The sequence below is a fragment of the Gigantopelta aegis genome, chromosome 3 (genome assembly GCF_016097555.1).
Source record: "Gigantopelta aegis isolate Gae_Host chromosome 3, Gae_host_genome, whole genome shotgun sequence".
Classification (NCBI taxonomy): domain Eukaryota; kingdom Metazoa; phylum Mollusca; class Gastropoda; order Neomphalida; family Peltospiridae; genus Gigantopelta; species Gigantopelta aegis.
Genome location: NC_054701.1, coordinates 67,647,455 through 67,671,399, shown reverse-complemented (window position 1 = coordinate 67,671,399; position 23,945 = coordinate 67,647,455). Strand labels below are relative to the sequence as shown.

At 39.6% G+C, this 23,945-nt stretch overlaps 1 protein-coding gene across 1 annotated transcript in view; it reads left to right on the top strand.

Moving 5' to 3' along the window:
* The first annotated feature begins 1,696 nt into the window (after positions 1-1,696).
* Positions 1,697-23,945, top strand: part of LOC121368795 (sortilin-related receptor-like) — a 117,485-nt gene continuing 95,236 nt past the window's right edge. The window contains exons 1-7 of the mRNA XM_041493543.1: positions 1,697-1,794; positions 6,151-6,264; positions 7,193-7,309; positions 8,419-8,535; positions 12,710-12,829; positions 15,744-15,857; positions 16,405-16,545. Of these exons, the coding sequence (XP_041349477.1) occupies positions 1,719-1,794; positions 6,151-6,264; positions 7,193-7,309; positions 8,419-8,535; positions 12,710-12,829; positions 15,744-15,857; positions 16,405-16,545 (799 nt within the window). The 5' untranslated portion in view covers positions 1,697-1,718. The remainder of the gene's footprint in view (positions 1,795-6,150; positions 6,265-7,192; positions 7,310-8,418; positions 8,536-12,709; positions 12,830-15,743; positions 15,858-16,404; positions 16,546-23,945) is intronic.

The following is a 23,945-nucleotide window of genomic DNA, read 5'->3' as shown; positions in this document are numbered from 1 at the left end:
TTTTCGATTAGCAGCAAGGGATATTTTATATGCACCGTCCCACAGACAGGGTAGCACATACCACGGCCTTTGATCTGCCTATCTAATACAACAACAACAATCCTATTGACGTCGAATATCTTTATATCGATCATTTTCGATTTGTTTGATTTTAAAAACGTTCACATATTAATCATTAATACACACACTACAGGAAAGAAACCCGACATTTATTTCATTTCATTTTTATTTTCGTGCTTATATCCAAGTCAAGTTCAAGCACGTTGTCCTGGGCACACACCTCAGCTATCTGGGCTGTCTGTCCAGGACAGTGGTTTAGTGGTGAGTGAGAAAGAAGAGGGTGTTAGTGGTCCTACACCTACCCATTGAGTTGTTAAAACTCTTTCTGGGTGGGAGCCGATACCGGGCTGCGAACCCTGTACCTACCAGCCCTATATCCGATGGCTTAACCACAACACCACCGAGGCCGGTCAAAGAAACTCGACAACACCCCCTGTCAATAATGTTCCGGTTAAGTAAGTAATTGCTGACGTCAAACATAGGGCTGTTGTTGTATTAGAGTGGGAATCTTTGACTACCGTTTGGTAGACAGCGATCGCGCAGAATGTATATAGACTTGGTTCTGACGGTAAGAGGGTTGCCAGCTGTCCAAATGTCCGTCTAGCTGTCTTACCGTCGGGGAACTCGGGCTATACAAAACGTTGAGTACTACATGAATAATATCGGGACATGGAATTACCGCACAGCCAGTATTATGGGAGTGGCAGTCCTCTCTGTAGCGATGCAAACTATGAAGTCTCCAGTAAAGGAGCTCCTCGGGAGTCACTGTCCTCATTGGAATCAGCCACTATTTTGCCAAAAGACCCATTTGACTCTGCGTTGTGCAGAGATACGCTCCTGATCACGTATTACGGTTTTGTCCTTCAGATTATATTTGTTTAAGAAACGAAAAAAAACAAAACAGACAAAACAACGGCAACCCAGTACCGGCCTTGCTTTTAGGAACGGGTGGGGGGGGGGGGGGGGCAATATACATTAGGATTTATGTCATGGTCATAACTAGGATCAGTGTCCTTAATAAAACGAAAAAAAGAAATGTTTTATTTAACGACGCACTCAACACATTTTATTTACGGTTATATGGCGTCAGACATAATATGGTTAAGGACCACACAGATTTTTGAGAGGAAACCCGCTGTCGCCACTTCATGGGCTACTCTTTCCGATTAGCAGCAAGAGATCTTTATTTGCGCTTCCCACAGACAGGATAGGACAAACCATGGCCTTTGTTGAACCAGTTATGGATCACTGGTCGGTGCAAGTGGTTTACACCTACCCATTGAGCCTTGCGGAGCACTCACTCAGGGTTTGGAGTCAGTATCTGGATAAAAATCCCATGTCTCGACTGGGATCCGAACCCAGTACCTACCAGCCTGTTGACCGATGGCCTAACCACGACGCCACCGAGGCCGGTCTGTCCTTAATAAATGATAATTTATTAAACTTATGCTTGTACTCTTGCAATAAATGGATAAAGATTTGTAGATTCAGCCAATTTTTACCAAATTAGTCTATATATATATATGTGTGTGTGTGTGTGTGTGTGTGTGTGTGTGTGTGTTAACACGTGGCAAGCAACAGCTGGTAACACAGTTTGATAGCGATGATAAGACAAGTGTTAACCTACTGTCTTGTATTCTTCCACTGACTTTCTCTTGATGACCAGCATAATGCTAAGGTGGACCTTTCTGCTTTTGATTCTCGTTGGATTTGTAGCTGGGTTTATCACGGACAGTAAGCATTTACGCGGAAGTAACCACGCATTAATGCCAGGTGGCTTCGTGGTGTGTGTGTGTGGTGCGCGCGCGTATGTGTATGTATCTGTCTGTGTGTGTGTGTGTGTGTGTGTGTGTTTGTGTGTGTGGTGTGCCTACGTGCTTGAGTGCTCGTATGTCTAGATGTATCTGTGTATGTATATGTGTGTGTGTGTGCTGTGTGTGCGTGCGTGCGTGTGTTGTGTGTGTGTGCGTTATTCCGTATGTCTATGCGAGAAAGCGTCTTGCGTGTCTCGGTCGTGGTATGTACTGCCCTGCTTAATATAAACAATGATCCTTTGCTGCTTTTTTTCGGTAAGACTAATCTGTAGCTGCAGCAGGTTACATCTCTCTCTCTCTCTCTCTCTCTCTCTCTCTCTCTCTCTCTCTCTCTCTCTCTCTCTCTCTCTCTCTCTCTCTCTCTCTCTCTCTCCTAAGCGTCGAGATAAATATACTGAACAAAATAAGAAACTTCCGCTAACTTTGCTTGAACATAACTTGATGAAAACAAACCGGGGGAATAATTGTTATATATGCGTTTAAAGAGTGTTCCATGATGCATCGTTTGTTGCAAAAATCATCGCCATAGGTTAACAGAAACTGGGAGAAATTTTGACCAAGTGTGGTAGGGGTTAAAAAAAAAAAAAAAAAATTAATAACGGGTATGACCACCTCTTGAATTGACCACTGCAGTGCATCGCAGGCGCATAGAATTGACTAAAGTGTTGATTTATGGCTGTGGAATATTGTTCCATTCCTGAATGAGCGCTTGACGAAGTTTATTGACGTTAGCGGGTGGGTTGGGACGACGCCTCAATCGTCTGTCCAGACTATCCCAGACATGCTCGATGGGGTTGAGATCAGGACTTTTAGCGGGCCAGTCATCAATGAAATCAATCTTATTTGTCCTAAGAAAATTTACAGTGTCTCTAGCTGTATGAGAGGTGGCATTATCATGCTGAAAAATCGAGATGTTGGCGTTGTTATGGAACAGAGGAATGACGTGATGAGCGAGAATGTCATTGCGGTAACGTTGAGCATTTAAATTGCCATCAATGACGACTAGTGGTGAACGATAACCATGGGCAATGGCTGCCCAGACCATGACACAACCCCCACCCCCGAAACGATCTCGTTCAAGAACACAACAGTCAGCATAGCGTTCATTTCTCCTACGGTAGACGCGCACCCTGCCATTAAAGAAAATCTGGATTCATCCGAAAAAAGAACGGTATTCCAGCGTCGCCGTATCCAACGACTGTGTACACGTGCCCAATTAAGACGATTTAGACGATGACGTTGCGTTAAAACGCATCCGACGTAAGGACGTCGTGCATGTAAACCGTTCTCCCGCAGACGATTACGAACAGTTTGCCCACTGATTCGGTTATTATGAAGCCCAGGTGTGTTAGCAGCAGTAGCAGTGGCAGTTTGGAATCGATTGCGCAAATGCGTGTTCATGATATAGCGGTCTTGACCACGCGTTGTAACACGCGGACGTCCACGACGTGGCAAGTCGTTGGTGCTTCCTGTCGTTCGAAATCTTACGCGAAGATTTCGTATCGCTCGACTAGAACTCCCAACATGCCTTGCAACGTCTTCTGTCGACATGCCAGCATCAAGCATGCCAATCGCCCGTTCGCGTAAATGATTGGGTATTCTTGGCATACTAAAAATGCTACAATGTTAAAAACCTTAATTTTTTTTACAAATTTTGAAGCGTTTTCGTTCACTTGACAACAATGTTAGTAAGACAAGTAAAACAAATTGACCGAATACTACACGGGACATGTCGAACCATGCATGTACGTGCAAACTGAATTTCACGTTGTCGACGATTAACAGTGCAAAAATAATCGATAAAATTCATGAATCCTGATAATACAGCTCAAGGCTAATACTACCTATATAATTTCATTACACAATGAATTCTTTAACACAACAAATACTATATGTACAAATCGGAAGTTTCTTTTTTTGTTCAGTATATATACTGACACACTTTGAAAACGAAATTTGGTTTTAATGTGACACTAAACAAATATGTAATGTATATAATATATGAATGTATTACTATAACACATGCTAAGATGTATTAAAGCATGTCAACGTGGGTTTCAGAGTTTATAACGAGGATCTTTTAATGCAATTAACACAAAATGTGAAAACTAAAAATTTAGTGTAAAACTGAAAATGTGTGCAGTATGTTCACAATACTTGGCACCTGCAAACGGCATACGTAGGACTCCTGAATCTATCTTTGTCTCTGAATTGTAACCGGAAGTTTGCCTGGTCGAGGACAGTCACGAAAACGTCCAGTCAGATTATATCGCTCATTCAACCTTGAAATTGTTGAAGGGTGCACTTGAAAATTCCTAGCTACCCTTTGTTGTAATATTCCACCAATCAGCATTCCTAATGCTCGCTCCCTCTGATCATTGCTGAGTCGTGGTATTGTTTCACACTGACTTATCCAATAATAAATCTGTGTATTTTATGCGTTCAACGTGTGCGGTTTGCACGTGCAAAGTATTGTGAACATACTGCACACTTTGTCAGTTTTGCACCAAATACTGTGTTTTCACATTTTGTGTTAATTGCATGACAAGATCAATGCTATAAACTCAGAAACACACGTTGACATGCAGGAATACATCTTAGCGTGTTATAGTAACACCTTCATATATATGCAAAAATGTAGTCATATTAGCTGTATTGTGGTCTATTAGAGTGACTTCAGCACTCGAGGTTTCTGTTAGGGTTACCTCACCCTTAGTCCATATCAGTCTAGCCTCTACCCATTGACCAGTCCAGCTTGGGTGTCCTTAACAGAAGCCAAAGCTCCTGCTGGCCTAGCTCTCTGGGTCACTGAGACATACAAGACCCTCACCACGTCAAGGAATGGACTATAAAGAGGTCATATATATTGTGTCTAGTGTCACATTAAAACCAAATGGCGTTTTCAAAGTGTATCAGTATATAGTAGACACCACATTGCAGTATATTCCTTCTTCTTCTCTCTCTCTCTCTCTCTCTCTCTCTCTCTCTCTCTCTCTGTCTCTCTCTCTCTCTCTCTCTCTCTCTCTCTCTCTCTCTCTCTCTCTCTCTCTCTCTCTCTCTCTCTCTCTCTCTCTCTCCCTCTCCCTCTCTCTCTCTCTCCTCTCTCTCTCTCTCTCTCTCTCTCTCTCTCTCTCTCTCTCTCTCTCTCTCTCTCTCTCTCTCTCTCTCTTTCTCTCTGTCTTCATATGATGTTCGAAAGCACAATATACCTAACAGCAAAAAGGTACAAGGAGAAGAAACAAACAAAACACCCCCCCCCCCAAAAAAAAAAGAAGGAAAAAAAAAAGAAGAAGAGATTTAGAAAATAATGAACTGCATCCTGTGTACAGTGCAAATTATTTACACACATACTTTGTATATTAAATTTTAGCTTGTGGATATACACTCGATTTGTCACTCGCACCTTCACTGTGGTCAAATCTGGATTATGCCTAATGCTTTAATAACGTTAATGTGCAGGCAGAACAGCACATACCAGTGCGCTTCATACACCTGTCGTCGGGAACTAATGGGGATATGGAGAAATGCATTCTGAGGGACTTCGATACTACGACCAAAGTTTCCCAAGCGAGCATTCTACCGACTACACTTGATTCGGCTCCGGATTATACGTTCAGTGGTAGTTTGGGGCATTACATCTAATTCCTCCAGTGGCCCAATGCTCAACTCTTGTGAAACTTCTTATAGAGCGCTGACGTTCACAAATACGTTAAATTCTGTTTTGCTTAACGACACCACTAGAGCACACTGCTTTAGTAATATTTGGTTATTGGATGTCACACATTTGGTAATTTGACATATAGAGTTAGTGAGGAAACCCGCTACATTTTTCCATTAGTAGCAATGGATGTTGTGTATGCATCATCCCACAAAGAAGATCGCACATACCACAACCTTTGATATAGCCTACCAGTCGTGGTGCACCGTCTGGAACGAGAAATAACTCAATGGGCCCCACCGACGGGGATCGATCCTAGCCTAGACCGCGCACCATGCAAGCGCTTTGCCAATGGGATGCGTCCCGCCATCTTGACAAAGACTTCATCCGATGACGTCCCACGCGTGTTCGATGGGGGAAAGGTCTGGGCTCATGCAGTGCTGGTTGTAATATGGTAGGCCTACTGTGTTAATGTTTTGCTTCTACATGTACGTTTCATTACATAGTTTTAGTCATAATTCAAATAAGATAACACCTACATTTTAACAGAGTACATGGAAATTCCCCTCAAATATCTTTTGTTTTATGTTTAACTGTTGTCCATTATTTTGACTGCAGACACAGGTTGTTCAGACTCGGAGTTTAAATGTCGTAACGCTGAATGCATCGACGCTGACTGGACATGTGACACGGAAGCCGACTGCACAGATGGATCGGACGAAGTTGGATGTCGTAAGTGTCGTTTATAAAGCAGGTACGATATTGTAAAACCGTCGTAGGCCATGGCATGCGTCGTTGTGACGTCAGAGCTCACGACTGATTTACGATATCGTAGCACTACAATAGCTTCGAAAATCTCTAGTCTGTATTGTATACTCAAACTTTAAGTAGGCCATACTATAATTAAAGTTTAAATTTATCAAATTAATGGAGCAGTCTTAACGTTGCATCATGACCAAAATTATACAGATACGTATTTGCGTATTTGGCGCCTCTAGGCCACCAACGTGTTTGCACTTCAAAACGCACCCAGAAACGTAACTGTTATAACATGTACACTGTACAAAAATAAACGAAATAAACCATACATATATGCATGATAAACAATTATGTGGGTAATAATAAAAAAGATATTAAATCTAAACACATCACGTGTGTAAGGAAACTAAAGACACACATATATATATATATCTAAACACAAATAAATAGTAAACATTGATCATATAATAGCATTTTTGCTACTAGTAATCTTTACTGATATATTAGCATATTTTGCTCAGTTCCTAATCCCTACTAGTAAACATTACTACATCAGAAAGCGAATTCACTAATCGTTATGCATGTCATTCATTGATATTTATTTTCGCTTTTTGTTACATTGGAAAATGAAACTCACTAGCCGTTATGTATTTATTAGCACATTTTTGTCATTCACTATATGTTGCTATATTTTAAAGCGATACTCAGTGGCCGTTATATATAGTTTTTTTCCACATGCTATTGAGGGAGGAAGAAAGGAGCCCACCAGCGGAATTTTCGCACTGGATCTAAAGGCTCATAAGACCCAACTCCACGATCTATGTACCTAACAAATCAAAAGAAATCATTTTATTTTGCCAGAAGTGTAATAAAGTTAATCAGTTAAATATTTTTTCCATAGCTAACGATTGTTCCGGTGCCCACCAAATTAAGTGCGATAACGGAAAGTGCCTAACTTCAGCATATAAATGTGACGGTGATGATGACTGCGGTGATGGAACGGACGAACGTAACTGTCGTACGTATAATGGCAACTGTTTTTACTATAGAGTGATAAGGGGCGGATTGGTTTGTGGCAGTCTGTGTGTGTGTGTGTGTGTGTGTGTGTGTGTGTGTGTGTGTGTGTGTGTGTGTGTGTGTGTTTGTGAAACAATTAATTATGTGGCAATAGCAATAATGTTCTCCCGTGTGTATTTTTGACTAATTATTATATCTGACATTTAATAGCGATCGCTAAACGGATATCAAATGGGGAATCGTTATCATGTCCTGTCCACCTAAAACCAATTATATGGTGCATGCTTTTGCAAATGTAATGTATACGTCTTAAGTAGTATAATCATTTTCGATAGTATTAATTTCATTGGGCGCTTTGATGCATAGCCAATATTATGTAGGATATCCCCGTGTGTAATTAAAAATATTACACGATCTTCTCTGCAACGGGTGAGTAAGAAAGATATAACTAAATCAATAAAAGATGCTTTCAACAAAACAAATGAAGACTCCAAGGGAATAACCTATGATGTCCAAACACATAGTCAGCATAATAAAGGTCGTTAATGAATACTGTTTAATAATTATTATTAATTTTAGACCTGCCCATCTAAATTTGCGCCGAAATTATATTATATTAATAATTTATATAGGTTAGGAATGTTAATATTTTTCTTTAAGGGCGCAGCTAAATTTATTAACCCCAATTTTCCTCTTTTTTTATACTTTTGGTATTAATATTCGAAATTTCAAAATTGAGCGTATTTTTTAGGTTATTCCTGTCCCGAGTCAGACCCCCGATCCTATTGGAGGCCGGACTTGGGATAGGTGTGTTCGAAACCCAAGTGGTGTGTGGACACGTTAAACAAGTTACTAAGCTAAGATAAAGGTTGTGTGTGACAAGTTCTCAATAAAAAACTAAATTAAACACCTATAATTATAATAAGCTATTAAGAGTTTACTAAATGATGCATGCATGCATATTAATATTCTCGATTACAAAGTTGTAAACTTTAAAATTTAAAAATATCACTTTACCAAAAGGGTGACATTATATTCCCATGGACCCTTCACATACAGTTCTGTATTTTTGTTCTCTGTTAATAACTGATGTTCTGATACAATGTATAGAAAACATGACGTGCAATGCCGACGAGTTTCACTGTACCAACGGCATCTGCGTTGACGACACCTACTGGTGCGACGGCGAAAACGACTGCGGAGACCACTCTGACGAACATAACTGTGGTGAGTTTTAAAGGCACGTAGTCCGGTTTTAACCTCATTAAGTAATTATATCTAATAACGTGGTATGACATTTTCTTTAAGTGCTATGTTACTTTTCTTTACTTTGAATATGGAATTCTACGCATACTATGGGGGGGGGGGGGGGGAGAGTTAAAAAGAAAAATGTTTTAACTAGCATCTACCGGATATTTTTAACTCTTGGTTTGCTTGGGTGTTTTGGGGGGTTGTCAAATTGAACTCTCTAAGGGGCCCAAATGGTCTCGTGATTGGGGTCGCTACAACTATTGTCTACGTGTACAACCTCAGTGACACTTGGCGTCAACTACTACTATAGTCCTGTTCAATTGTTTAGACCCTAAGTGTTTTTGCAAATAATATGTTTAATTCCTATTCAATATTTGTTTTCTTTATATACGCGTGAAAATAAACCCAAACTCCCGACATATTTCAAATACAATTCATCATCTAAACTGCACGAAGATGACTTATGTCCATTTTACAAAAATCTCTGTATTTTTTTAATGTAGGTTCTTTCTCCTATAAATAACTACGGCTATTTTCATAACAATATACTCTATAGTGTGTTTCAAACTAATGTTCTTTTCTACCTTCATATTGTAGTATGACCTATATTTAAGAAACAATTTGGAAACATAAGTCAATAAACAATTCAGGCGCGGATTCAGGTTCAGGCGATACTCCCCTTCTATTTTTGATACACACACACAAAAATGAAAACTTATCCCATCCACCTGTCAAAAGCAGCAACGGGTTTTGGGCCCCGGCTATTAAAAAACTTCTGGACCCGCGCCTGCTATTTCATTAATGCAATGTACTGATACAAAAATAAATAAGTCTGGGTGCTATTGGGGATAAAACACTGTAAAGTAACTATAAGATAAGTTGATACATTATGACTGTCAGGTTCCATCAATAATATATAATATTTATTATTTACTAATGCACGGGAAAGTGTTCAGCTGAAGGCCACGTTCACTTTTAGTGCGGTGTGAGGTCTTAATCTCGTGATGTTCATTGTGACATATTGCACACACACACACGTGGCCAGAATATTGTATACCCGCGATTGGTGGAGGCGTAGCTCTCTGCCCAAACCCACACCCACCTCTGCCTTCGTTTGTAGGTGTATTTTATATGGTTTTATATTGATTGTCCGTGTTTTGTAATACACGTTTATATGTGTTCAGTTGACAGGTTGTTTGATAGTGACTGATAATGAATGTCGTGGGAATAAATTGTCTTCAGTGTTAAAGAGTTAATAAATGCATTGAACGTTATATGTTTGACGAGTAGGGAGAAGCATCTTAATCACTCGACGAACTCATTTCTTCACCACTGTCTAAGTTAAGGGAGATGATCACAGGTGATATTTTATTTCTTATAAATCTATTTTGCTTTCTGGAATCTTCTTCGATATTTATTACATGTTTAACGGCGCCAGAGAAGTTTGTAGGTGTGACAGAGTTCAAACCAAGTGCCAGTTCTTTCCTTACCGTAGTCATTTCATCATCATCATGATGAGCTATGTGCTCTTTTACTTGAACCCAAATCAGTTCTATTGGATTCAGTTTCGAATGTCTTGGCGGTAGTCTTAGGCATAAGTGTCTATGGCGTTCGGCAATATAATCAGTAACAAACTGCAGTGCACATTTGTTACGTTTCACAAGATCATAAAGAACTGGTTTTGTCATGTTATTCTCAAAAGGTATTTTCTTGGTTCGTAGCCACGACTGTATGTCGTCCTTCTTGGAGTTAAGTGTAGAACATCATGTTATGTCAGTTATTTTGTTGTAATAGCTTGCATTATCCATGACGATGACAGAAGGCTCTAGTAAAGAAGGCATAAGTTGTTCTTCAAACCATTTAATAACATTTTCATGATTCATCTCACGATGGTAGTCTCCGTCTGTTGTTTTTTTAGCTTCAGATACCAAGTCGCAACCATCTATCAGTCCATATTTATCACAGCCAGCATGACAGATAATAAGTCGTTTTCCCATCCCAGTCATCGAACAGAGTTTTAGGAACTCGATGAGTAGCGTCTAATTTAGGCAGATGATTGTCGGTGCTTGTGCCCGGATGGATATCTGACCAGTGCTGGGATGATGTATGGTTAACGTTCACCCACGTCTCATCTTGACATACTATTAAATACCCCTGTTCTCGTAAACTGGATACTTCATGGAGATAGGAGAGTCTCCTGTCTGATATATTGGCGTCATCAAAAATCACTTTCCCAGTTGTAGAAATATGTTGATATTTAAAATCGAGGTCGTTAAGTGTTCTACGTAATGTTGATATCGATATGTTGATTCCGCATTCCTCCCTCAAAGCCAAATTAATCTTATGTACTGTAGGTAATTCGCCCTCTCTATAAAATCGGTATACTCTTCGTCTAATAACATCTTTATAAAAAAAATCGATGAGTTTTCGGTCAGGTTCTTTAACAATGCATTATGTGCTCGGATTGGTAGCGTTTAGATTTTTTATACTTCTTTTTACTGTTGAAACCGAAACTTTAAGTGCAGCGGCAACCCGTTCGACAATTCGATAAGCGGCATATCTAAGTATTCGTCTTCAAAATAATCAAAAACTCAATACAAGATTTTACATCAACTGAAATGCTTTTCGATGTACCCAAATTTTACTCAAATAACAATAATGTATGGAATGTCCAATACAACATTTTCTGTGAACTTACATACCCTTCTATACTTGTATTTCATGTGGTTTACACAATGCTACAACAGCACGTGCAATCATATATTATACTTCGAAAATAATATGTTATTGACCATCGACTTGATATGTACAAGAAATGTTATCGTGTTTTGGACATTCAGGGGCGTGTCTAGGTGATGAGCAAGTGGTGGAATCCCCAGAAAACGTTTGAACAATAGCTTTTCGGTTTAAAAAATTGCTTTGCGCATTACAAAAGTACCCCCCCCCCCTCCAAGCACCACCATAAATACTATAGATTTGACCACAAGGAATCCCAATTGAAAGAAAACAATTGTGGAAAGGGGAGGGCCTATCAGACCTAGCACTGTGGACTCTGTAACACCCCGACCTTGTGTCAGCTGATTTTTGTTTGTTACTACACGCCAGTTGTGTTAGGTTAGGTACGGTATGTAAATATATAATTTATAAAATAAAATTCAAATAAATAATGTATTGCTAAAATTGATTCAATATACTGCATGTACATAGAATGTTTACATGTATTTTTACGTATATGTTTAAAGAAAAGGTTAGACAAAGCTGGTACACATTTTATATTCCAAAACATATATAACCTTGATTGAAGGAAACAAGCTATAATGGCCTTCACGTGGCCTCGTATCCTAATCTTTTGCCATGCAAATAGCCGTAGTTATTTATAGGAGAAAGAACCTGCATTCAAAACATACAGAGAGTTTTGTAAAATGTCAACTTCGTGCATTTCAGATGATGGATTGTATATAAAACCTGTCGGGGTTTGGGTTTGTTTTCATGCAAATGTAAAGAAAACAAGGATTGAATTCAATAGGAATTAAACGTAACATTTGCAAAAAACCCCACCTAAACAATTGAACAGAACTATAGTTAAACGTTAGCTTAACCAGTGATTAACGAAATTTTCAAAACCAAGGATTGAATCAAGACAAAATATAATTAAAAACATAATGTTGAAACTTGATTTAGAACAATCAAAGATATCCATACATAATCAAATCTAAATTTCATTTTGTATTTGTGCACAAATATAATTAAAATGAAAATATCAGACTGACCTATAGTCCTTCTGACGTGGAATGCCTTTTTTATACTATGAAATTATTTTTTTTTTTTAATTCCATTAAAAAATAGTATGTTTTTGTTATTGCCTAAACACTTTCACTTTCCTTCTTACGTCAAACCAAACTGAACTTATTTACAAAAACAATGTATTAGGATGGGACGGACTATAGAGTTATTGTAACTATGTTTTTGTACAATTGGGTTCTGATGTTAGCAGCTTGTAATCTAGCTCATGTGACCTCTAGCCCTCTCCTTTGTTTATAATTAGGGGAGACATATAAACAAACGTGAGGGCTAGGGGTTACTCCAGCTACTTGTGATCATAATAGGAACTGTCATATAGCCATTCCTGTACCTATTTGTAACATTTTAGCCACGGAGGGCTGTCACCGCACACAGATTCGCTGCAACGGTACCGGCAAGTGCGTGAACAAGGCGTGGAAGTGTGACGGGGACACCGACTGTGATGACGGATCGGACGAGACAAACTGTGGTAGGTAGCAGTTCGTAGTAAGACTTGAAATCACCAAAGCATCAATCATATGTACCCTCTGGCTGTCAGTTTCCTCCGAATCTGTCTTCTGAGCTGTCCACACCATCGCCTACCTGTCTCAACGTCCTCCTCGGGTCTCTGTGTAATTCCCTACACCCACATAGCATCCTCGTCCTCTGGCGCTAATAAAGCTGGTCTGACCCACAGCACTATCTAACGACATATTAATCACCAACACACACACTACAGCAAGAAACCCGTCAGCACCTACGCATTTAACCGGAACATTATTGAAAGGGGGTGCTCTCGGGTTTCGTCTTGTAGTGTGTGTATTAGTGGTTGGTGGAACGGCAGAGTACTCGGCCTATTTGATGTTTAACATGGTTATCTCGATGCTTGGGAGCGAGAGCGAGAGAGTCAAAGAAAATATTCCTGCTTCCGCCTCATAGATTACTCCATTCGGGGGTGAGGTGGGGGTGGGGGTGGGGGGTGGGGTGAGGGTGTGTGTATGTGTGTGTGTGTTTGAGCTTTTACACAAGTACTCCCTGTCGACCGTACAATACAATTATTAATTTGGGAATCAAAATATCAAAACCTTGACAGTGTCTCTAATGACATGGTTTCGCGGATATGGAAATAACTAACCCGCACCAATTTCTGAAAACCATATATGACACGTGTGTTGAGTGTGAGTGTGAGTAACTCGTTTAACGTGTGCATATACCACGAAGGTTTCGCACACGCCTGTCTCGGGTTTAACCTCTGACATCGCCAGTGATTAGTCCAGGCCAGGAAGGGGGAGGGGGACGGAATTTGGAGTTTAGTAGTTAGGTCAAAGACCTAAGGCCAAAATGAGATAGCTGATCCATCCTAACATGTCTGACAAAAATAGTTATAAAGTCCAAAAATAAAATTAGAGTGCCCGGCCGAAAAACGTTTTAAGGCGATTTGAGCAATTTAGACGGGCATCCAAAAATAAAGTGCGTCGGACTGTTTACAAAAAATAGACAAATTTTGAAGGACGGACGTTGAACTGTGGCACAAGTTTCCTCCACCAGCGCCGGCGATGATCTTGAGAACTCTCTGGACGGTGTTGTAGTCCATTTTCTTGAAGAGAATTCCTTGTCTGTACAGACCATCTCGGTGCGACGTCACCACTAGGCGAAGCGTTCCGTCTAGTAGATCCGTGTCGTGGATGGCCACCCCACTGCCGTTGGGGAAGCGCTTGCAAGCTCCCTCCATGATGCCTTCCGTCAGTGAGCCCACGTGTGGAGTGTCACCATCCAAGTACTTAGAGTACTAGTTCTTGACCTTGCTAACGGCGAAACTCCAGGCGGCGAAATCCCTACGTCGGCCAGAGGCGGAAGGCCGTGCTTTGGCTGGCTGGTCACTCAGGGGAGTGACGGCCTTCCGTTTCGCAATACCAACATCCTTGTTCATCTTAACGGAGTCCCCCGGGGATGGAGGTCTCGACGTGAACGAACGTGAAGGTGAAGGAACGGGAGACGCCGGCCGTGGAGTCTCGCACATGGCGATGTTCAGCTCCTCTCCTGGCGTTGACTCGTCAGACTTCGCATGCTGGATTTCCTCAGCTGGATTGGCTGGCTTGTCCGGTCGGGCTAGGGCCGGTGAGGCAGAAAGGACCGCCACTGGCGGCTGAGCCACCCGTTTTGGTCCCCCGCCCCCTGTGCCGCCCCTGAGGCACGTTTCCTCTACCTCGTTCCTCTTCCCGTCTTCTGTTGTACAAGGTCGCCGTACACAAAGTCACGGTTGCCTGTGACCCGGTGTACGCGATTCGGTACTCCCAACAGCATTCCATATCTTGATATTAACTCCCTCCCCCCAGGTGTGGGGGGTAAGTTGGCATAGCACGGCGACACGTCCAGCTTCATTGTCGGATCAAATCGGAATGTTTGTGTTGAAATCAGCTTCTGTTAATGACCATCTATCAACATCATAAAGGTCAAGGCTGACTCACACATTCCTTCATCTTTTTTTATCTATCACGCTCTGCCTATCATTCTCATTATCGTAATATATGTATATATTAAAATGTCCAATTTCACCAACGATTTCAATCTGTTTTGACCATGTCAGTAAGTTTCCTCCGACTCTGTCTTCTGAGCTGTCCACACCATCGCCTACCTGTCTGAAATTTCTCCACGGATACAGTCTCTGTGTACTTACCTACACCCAGCTGACATCCCCGTCCTCTGCCGCTAATAAAGACTGTCTGATCCACGGCACTAACTAACGACCGCCGGCAGTAGGGAAATATAGTAGGTAGTTACAAGTACCTCTTAACAATGCTAGAAGCAACTTCTGAACACTCCGAGGTCGTCAGATTAAGCCAACAGGAACAGCAGATGAGAGTTGGCACAGATAGTCAACAGAGACAAGCACCCTGAAGAAATGAAATGGAATTCAAAGGAGAGATAGGAAAGGGGTAGAGAACAACAGAAGAAAAAAAGGTCAAGGCCAATGCAGACTTTTTCCCCTGTACTAAAGGTCAAGGCCAATACAAAAACCTTTTCCCCTGTCGTTTTGGTAAATTAACATTCTTGTTTCATAAGATAAAACGCTTTCGGGTTTATCGACCCCTGCCTTTTCCGATTTCGTTTCTGTTCACATACTTTTCCATACGGCCAAACAACCCCAAGAACATGAGTCAGAAAATAATACTACAAAACTAACTAACATAGCTAGGATATTTGGGGGGGGGGGGGGGGGGGGGCGGACCCACATTATATGTATGTATGTATGTATGATTCATTCCTGCCTCCCCCCCCCCCCACCTTGCTACACCACTGTCTCTTGCTGTGTTTTGGTGAATTTTGGAATTTAAGCCATTCGTGTAGTAAATTACATAGTATGCAGTGAATACTATTCTGTAATTAAGGTGTCGCTTTTCTAGGACCGTGTGCTGCCGATGAACACAGGTGTACCAATGGCAGGTGCATCGACAACGGTTGGCTGTGCGACGGCGATAATGACTGTGGTGACTGGTCCGACGAAAAGGGAGCTTGTGGTAATTTCGTTTAAGTGTAAACGATCCAAATGAATGGATCTATCTCCATTTCCCCCATACAGCTTTATATTTTTCTTTCCTTTATTTTCTTTTCTTTCTTTCTTTACTTTCTTTCTTTCCTTTTTTTTTTATTGATCTTTCTTTATTTTCAATTATTTTAGTTTACATGTAAATTTCCATTGATAATTTAACTATTTAAATGTTCTTTGTTCCTTTTTTCTTCTTTCTTTCTTTCTTCGTTTACTTCACGTTAATAAAAATGTCCGGAAATTTCAGCGTCATGGCAACAAAATATACATTGCATTTAACTAAATCAGACATTACTAAAGTCTGAACTTTAAAGATTGTGTTCTAGTGGTGTGGTTAAACCTTTCAAAGCTGTATACGTTTTTTAAAGCTCTGGCCAAGCTATATAAGTCTTGAATGTAATAACCATGCTAAAAAACCCCGAGAGCTCCAGCTACAAACATAGAACAGAACATTGAATAAAGTACAAGGCTAAAAGAATACCATATCAGAATAACTTTAAACAAAACCTTTATTTCAGGTACTGTTGGCCCCAACGACTGCAGAGACATGTTACAAGGACGAGACTGTGCCCTGATGAATGAAACGCATATCCCCATATGTCTTGACAGAGTCGAAGGACCAAAGTACTGTAAGAAATACTGCAGACTGTGTCATCAGTAACCCGAGACATTATTGGCTTGTAATAAGCATTTGTATTATCCTGTAATAATTTTTTTTATTACTTACATATTCATTCTTACTGCAGTGATAAAGACATTTTGAAACCGTGTGATAAATTTAATTTTTATCGCACATATGTGCCATCTAGACCGAACCTTTTAAATGCGGAATTCTCTTTTTATTTTTACTGAAGTTAGCGCCTTTTATTTACTGACGTCATATATGATTTAGAAATTATGTCACATCGTATTTGAAACATTATATAAGGCTGCCACAGAGTATGATTCTTAATGCTAAGTAAATCCATGAAGGGAGTTTTGATCATAGATTTAACAAAGTGTTGTTATGACGTTAAATTAAAAGCCGTTTTTGTAAAACATAAAAAAAGATATGTCATAAATACAGAATTTCACATACGTTGTTTTTGCTTTCTATTTACTGCACTCCTTTATTTTGTGAAGAAAAAAACCGATACCACTCGACCGCTACGTGATCTCGTGGGTATATATTCTTGCGAAAATAAACTCTGCAATAAATAGGAAGTTGAGCATAGATGATACCATTCCGTATAACTACTGCATTTCGTAATGTAATAGTTATACGGAATGGTCCCTTGGCTTGCGAAGATGAGATTAATGTTACGGTTCAGGGCCCCGTTCCACGAAGCTATCTTAGTACTACTATCGCCGTAAATACCTACCATCGCGACCTTAATTTTTGTCTACGATCTACAGCCTGTTCCACAACGCGGCGTAGCTTACTATCGTCGTAAATTACTGTAAAAATGTACACTAGGTACGAGGCAGTTGTAAGCCAATAACGTAGATGTCAAATGACATTTACATGATGATTTGGCCATTTTCTAAGAAGGATACTAACTTATTGTGTAAAAATAGGTCTAATTCATACCAAATACCTTTTATGAAACTCGGCGTTCCATAAAAAACATTCTAGGCCATACGATCTTTACACGAAATTACAGGAGATAACTCTCATATTTATTGTATTCGGCAATTTTCGCTTGGCACATAACTGACAAAGTTGCTTCATGGATGGCCGATACCGAAAGGTATTGGCAACTGATGACCCAGAGAGAGAGAGAGAGAGAGAGAGTGAACGCGCGAGAGAGACAGAGACAGAGAGAGAGAGAGAGAGAGAGAGAGAGAGAGAGAGAGAGAGAGAGACAGAGAGAGACAGAAACAGAGAGACAGAGACAGACAGACAGACAGAGAAAGACAGACAGAGAGAAGACCAGATTGAACCTTACACTTCATGACCATCTGTTGGAATCCAACAAGACGTGCAGCAATGGTTTCTCCGTGTTGTGCCATTATTGTATTTGCAGCTGGGTTTACCGTTAACAGTAAGCATTCTGAACAAAATTAATGACCAGTAGATCGTTTCAGTATTTTTCTTCAAATATGATAACACAAAATAAATGCAGGTTCTTCGTCCGTTGTAAGGTGTCCACGTTGTGTTGAGGGAGATGTGAACGTATTGACGATTGCATACATTTTTTTTTACCACTGTAGTGCGTTCTTGTATGGCGGTCTTTACCTCACAGACGGACTTCCAGAAAGGGTTCTCATATGTATACGGTGTTGGACACCCAGTATGACTGGCCCCTATCCATTATGTACTAAAATATGTTTATTCGACTACTTATAACTCACCATTCGTGAAAAATCATTCTGGTGAAGAATTCGGCCCCAAAATGAGGGTTTTTTCCCATTTATTTACCAAATATTTGGGCTAAGGACTAAACTAAATGTGCTTATGATTCGCCCACGCAGTGAATACATACGGTATTTGCATTTGTGTTTATATGTACATATTGTATTTGGAGGGGTGGGGTGAGCTAGATGTCAGGATACATATATCAATGTTATCACCACTATAGTGCGTTCTTGTATAGCGGTCATTGCCTCATACTCTGACTCCCAGAAATGGTTCTTATATTTATAGAGTGGAGGATACTCCGTGTGAGTGGTCCCTATCCGTTATGTGAATATACCCCCCCCCCCCCCCCCCCCCCACCAGTATTTACGACTCTGTTGATGGCTCTGGGCGATTCGTACATTACCACGATTCATTCTGGGACGATTCCGCCACCAGATTTTGTTTTCATTTAGTTTCCGAATACTCGTCCAGGGACTAAATAAATGTGTGTAGGTTTCACCCACGCAGTAAGTCAATAAGATTATGTACTTCTTAAAATTCCCAAACTCGTTTCATAGTATACATGAATACACACACACACACACACACACACAATGTTTAGAATTGGAACATCTTGGGCTCATAAAACTAGCAAACAGGTGACAGACATTCGACGTGTTCTTGTGAAAAAGAAAACTTAAAAAATTGGAATATTTTATGAGAAGCAGCAAGGCAAATTGGATTATGGTCACTTAGTGATGATTAAGTCATAGATGTTTAGTGGACATCCTGCATTAATGCATGCCATGTAGTCCAGTAGATCATAAGCTTTGAATTAATATGCACAATAAAACCCCACATAACGACCACCCCTATATAGATATATATATATACATATATAGATATATAGATATATATATATATATATATACATATATAGATATTAGGGCTACAAGGTGATGTTAGGGCTACAATCTCTTCATGGAACGGGGCCCAGGTAAATTCAGACCCAATGGTCGTTTTCAGTGCATTTTTACCCCAAACATGCGACAACGGAATTGACCTGTTATGTAGCACAAGCGACAAACAATAAATAATGTGGTAAACTATTTTCTAGTTGTCCATGCCATGGTGTTAAAATTAATGTGTTTCTCAAACAATAGACTTATATTTGTGAACCTGAAAACACAAAGATATTTTCGTACCAGCAAACAATTGGTCTGCAAATTAGCACGTAAGAGTTAATTTGTGGAATCGTTGAAATCTGGCCCAAAATTCACGCGTCTTTATTACCGTTCGGCGGAGGACACCCTATCACGTTGGGAGGGTGTTATTTATCCAGACAGTTGTTAATATATTTTGTGTAATAATTACGAGGCTTGACACCTGATTGTTCTTGTAGTTTAATGCAAATACCAATACACCGTCATCATATCATATCAGTTGAAACATTGTTGATGACATTCGAGGAGGGTGGGACGTAAGATGCACAATCAATATTTACCAACAATCATCATTCTGAATGTCACGGAGCTTCCAACGCCGTTACCGGCGACTGCTACACACTCAGTTCCCCGCAACAGAATTAAAAACCCGCAACGGGTGTAACAAAATTTCTCCCAATATCCCAACCTATACATATAGATCCCCCTGTATCGGGTAGTTTTCTCCCCGAGTGGCTTGACTCTAGGGGTATTCAGGGAACAAGATCGTATGTATATATTTACTATTAGCCACGGTTAAATTCACAACAAACACAAGTTTAGTTTCAAATATGTATTATAGAATACCAGGTAAGGGTTCCAGCACTTACATGGCCTGTTACAACCGGTGTCACTCCACCTCTAGGCTGAGCACCACACGTAAACTTAATCACTTGGCAATTAAGGCTACAGTTACCCCTCACAGTTAAAACAGTAACCAACCTTAGAATAATTAATTATTATCCTCAGTCTTCCCTACATCCAATATTCAAAGGACATACAATTTACCAGGCCATGTGACTAGGATTATCAGTTAGAGATATTATAACTGACTTTAGATTACGAGCTGTCTTTCTCAAACCTATTATATTCAAATAACCAACAGTTCACCAAGCCATGGGACTAGGATTACCAGTTATCGATATTATAAACCTCTATCTAGTTTGTTTGGGGTAAGTGACGCCTACAGTTTACTTTAGTCGGTCTGACTTAGATTACCAGCTGTCCTTCCCACACTAAGCATAACAAAAATGCACATTAATTATAATACTTGAATGCCACAACAAAATACCTTTTAGTTACCACAGAGCAGTAAAACATAGTTACCTATGTCAACTGGACTAATATAGTTCTTCCAGCTGACAGCGTTTCCACCTCCACCCTGTACGTGGTTGCCACCCAAGTACCTATACAGAAAGTTTATACCCTCTCTTTTGGTTTTGCAGCTGGGTCCCTTATCTTTGGCAGTTCTGTTATAATATATGGACGAGTGGCGAAATAATGGCCACACTAATTCTCTAACACTACCAATACAACCGATGCCATCTAACTAATATGGCAAACCTTCTTGGGTTAATTACTCCATGCAATGGCTTTCGATCATTAAAGACTTCAAGTGCTACTCCAGTTGTTTCAGACCCCTGTCAAAAGTTAATGTGAAGACTATTAAGACCAGTTTTTAATAGGTCCCGCCGATGGTTTCACTGTAATACATACCACTGACGCATGTGTGGGTATTTTGGTGCACCAAAGTTAAAGGGTACCGATTATGGCCTAATAAAAAAAAAAAAATTAGGGTAGTGTCTCTCAAACACTGGTGACAAATGAGTAGTGGATCCCAAATTTTTCCCGTGACCACTTCAGGAATATTTTGCCACCTTGGTGTATCAAACCACCAAAAATTGTATTCGATCTTGTGCATCTAAAGAAAGATCGCATAGATGCAGTTATTTATAAACAACATTTGCCGTATGACGTCATACAAGATACTTGACGTCATTTTTTGTAAGACGCTAGCTACATTCTGTCACATTCAAAAAGCGTTTCTAAACTCTTAATTCATAATAAATATACAAATTTTGTATTGTTATCTCAAAACTAAAAGTTATTTGTATTTACTGTACTTAAACAGTTTACTTAAACTGATTTAAAGAGTATGTTTTATTGAAAATCTAGTCTGAAATACTCGAGTCGAGTTGGGCTTATGTCACGTGACCTATATGTTTGGTCAGTGACCGAAAATGTAGATATTTATCTAGTCATATATATATATATATATATATATATATATATATATATATATATATATATATATATATATATATATATATATATATATATATATCCAGCAATCACTGTATACATTGTCAACTTATGATGACTAGATAAATGTCTATATTTTCGGTCACTGACCAAAAATATAGGTCACGTGACATAAGCCCGACTGGACAGTATTTCAGAGTAGATTTTCGATAAACATACTCTTTAAATCATTTGTTGAAGTACAGTAAATACAAATAACTTTTAGTTTTCCGATAGCAATACAAAACTTGTATATTTATTATGAATTAAAGTTTAGAGACGCTTTTTTAATGTGACAGGATGTAGCTAGCTTCTAACAAATAAAGACGTCATGTATCTTGTATGACGTCATACGGCAAAAGCCTTGCTAGGTTGACAATACTCGATTTGCGTACACAAAACTGGAATAAATAATGATTTTCTGAATATTCCTGTAGGATTGCAGGATAAAAGAAATAACTAGTTGCTGTCTTAAGATATCGACTTTATCCTGCTCAGGTAGAATGGCGAATGTAGCTCGGCAGAGCCTCGCTGCATTCGCCATTCTAACCTTCGCAGGATAAAGCCGATATCTTAAGACAGTAACCAGTTATTCCCTATATATATATATATATATATATATATATATATATATATATATATATATATATATATATATATATATATATATATATATATATGTGTGTATATATATATATGTGTATATATATATATATACAGGGGGATCTATATGTATAGGTTGGGATATTGGGAGAAATTTTGTTACACCCGTTGCGGGTTTTTGATTCTGTTGCCGGGGAACTGAGTGTGTAGCAGTCGCCGGTAACGGCGTTGGAAGCTCCGTGACTTTCAGAATGATGATTGTTGGTAAATATTGATTGTGCATCTTACGTCCCACCCTCCTCGAATGTCATCAACAATGTCTCAACTGATATGATATGATGACGGTGTATTGGTATTTGCATTAAACTACAAGAACAATCAGGTGTCAAGCCTCGTAATTATTACACAAAATATATTAACAACTGTCTGGATAAATAACACCCTCCCAACGTGATAGGGTGTCCTCCGCCGAACGGTAATAAAGACGCGTGAATTTTGGGCCAGATTTCAACGATTCCACAAATTAACTCTTACGTGCTAATTTGCAGACCAATTGTTTGCTGGTACGAAAATATCTTTGTGTTTTCAGGTTCACAAATATAAGTCTATTGTTTGAGAAACACATTAATTTTAACACCATGGCATGGACAACTAGAAAATAGTTTACCACATTATTTATTGTTTGTCGCTTGTGCTACATAACAGGTCAATTCCGTTGTCGCATGTTTGGGGTAAAAATGCACTGAAAACGACCATTGGGTCTGAATTTACCTGGGCCCCGTTCCATGAAGAGATTGTAGCCCTAACATCACCTTGTAGCCCTAATATCTATATATGTATATATGTATATATGTATATATATATATATATATATATATATATATATATATATATATATATATATATATATATATATATATATATATATATGTATATATGTATATATATATATGTATATATGTATATATGTATATATACATATATATATATATATATATATATATATATATATATATATATATATATATATATGCATTTTCAAATATTATCACGGCTTTTGATGCACCAGCCAAGACACAATGGTTGTAACGGAAGAGAGGAGGGAAACCTGAACTCTTCTATTGGCTGCGATCAACCCTACGATATAATTGGTGATTGCACCTCCAATCTGATTAAAATTAGCTCTACTGGTCTCATTCCCAGTCTGGAGCTCCACGCGGTAAGACGTGTTTGTTTCGCTGGTGACACTGCACGTGCTTTCGTGTGCTCGACTTGGGAATCCTTCATTTCGTTGTTTTTGTTAGCGAAATGACGTTTTCTACTGGGATGTATGCGGCCATTGGAACTGATTTCGACAGTCTGCACCACCAGGTTGGATTCTTTTTTAGCGAGATTCCTCGCCTCCACGTCATTTCTCCGTCTGACTATATTGACTTGTTTTTTCGTGACTCGTATGACGGCCATTCTGCAGAACGCCACGGTTGTTCGCGTTTAGTCTCTATATGTCCGAGCCTGTCCTAGCAGCACTGGAAGATTGACCGCCCCACTCTAAGAAGAAATAGGAAGCGGGGTCGGCCCCTACTACTCTTTTCTAGACTTTACTTTGCTTTATAGTGAATCCATTTCGTATCCTCCGGAGTTGGGCTCGTCCGCACCACTATACCAACCCATGACGACTGGACTATACCCTAGTCTGATACTCTCTCTCGTTCAGACGGATCCGGCTTCTCAAGATCTGTATTTCAGCACAGCACTGCACCTTCAACGTCTATCGACTGTCAATCTAGGGGTTTTCTTGACGGGATGCAACCCATCTCGTCCCTATAAGCTGTGCACCCAAACGGTCTTAACG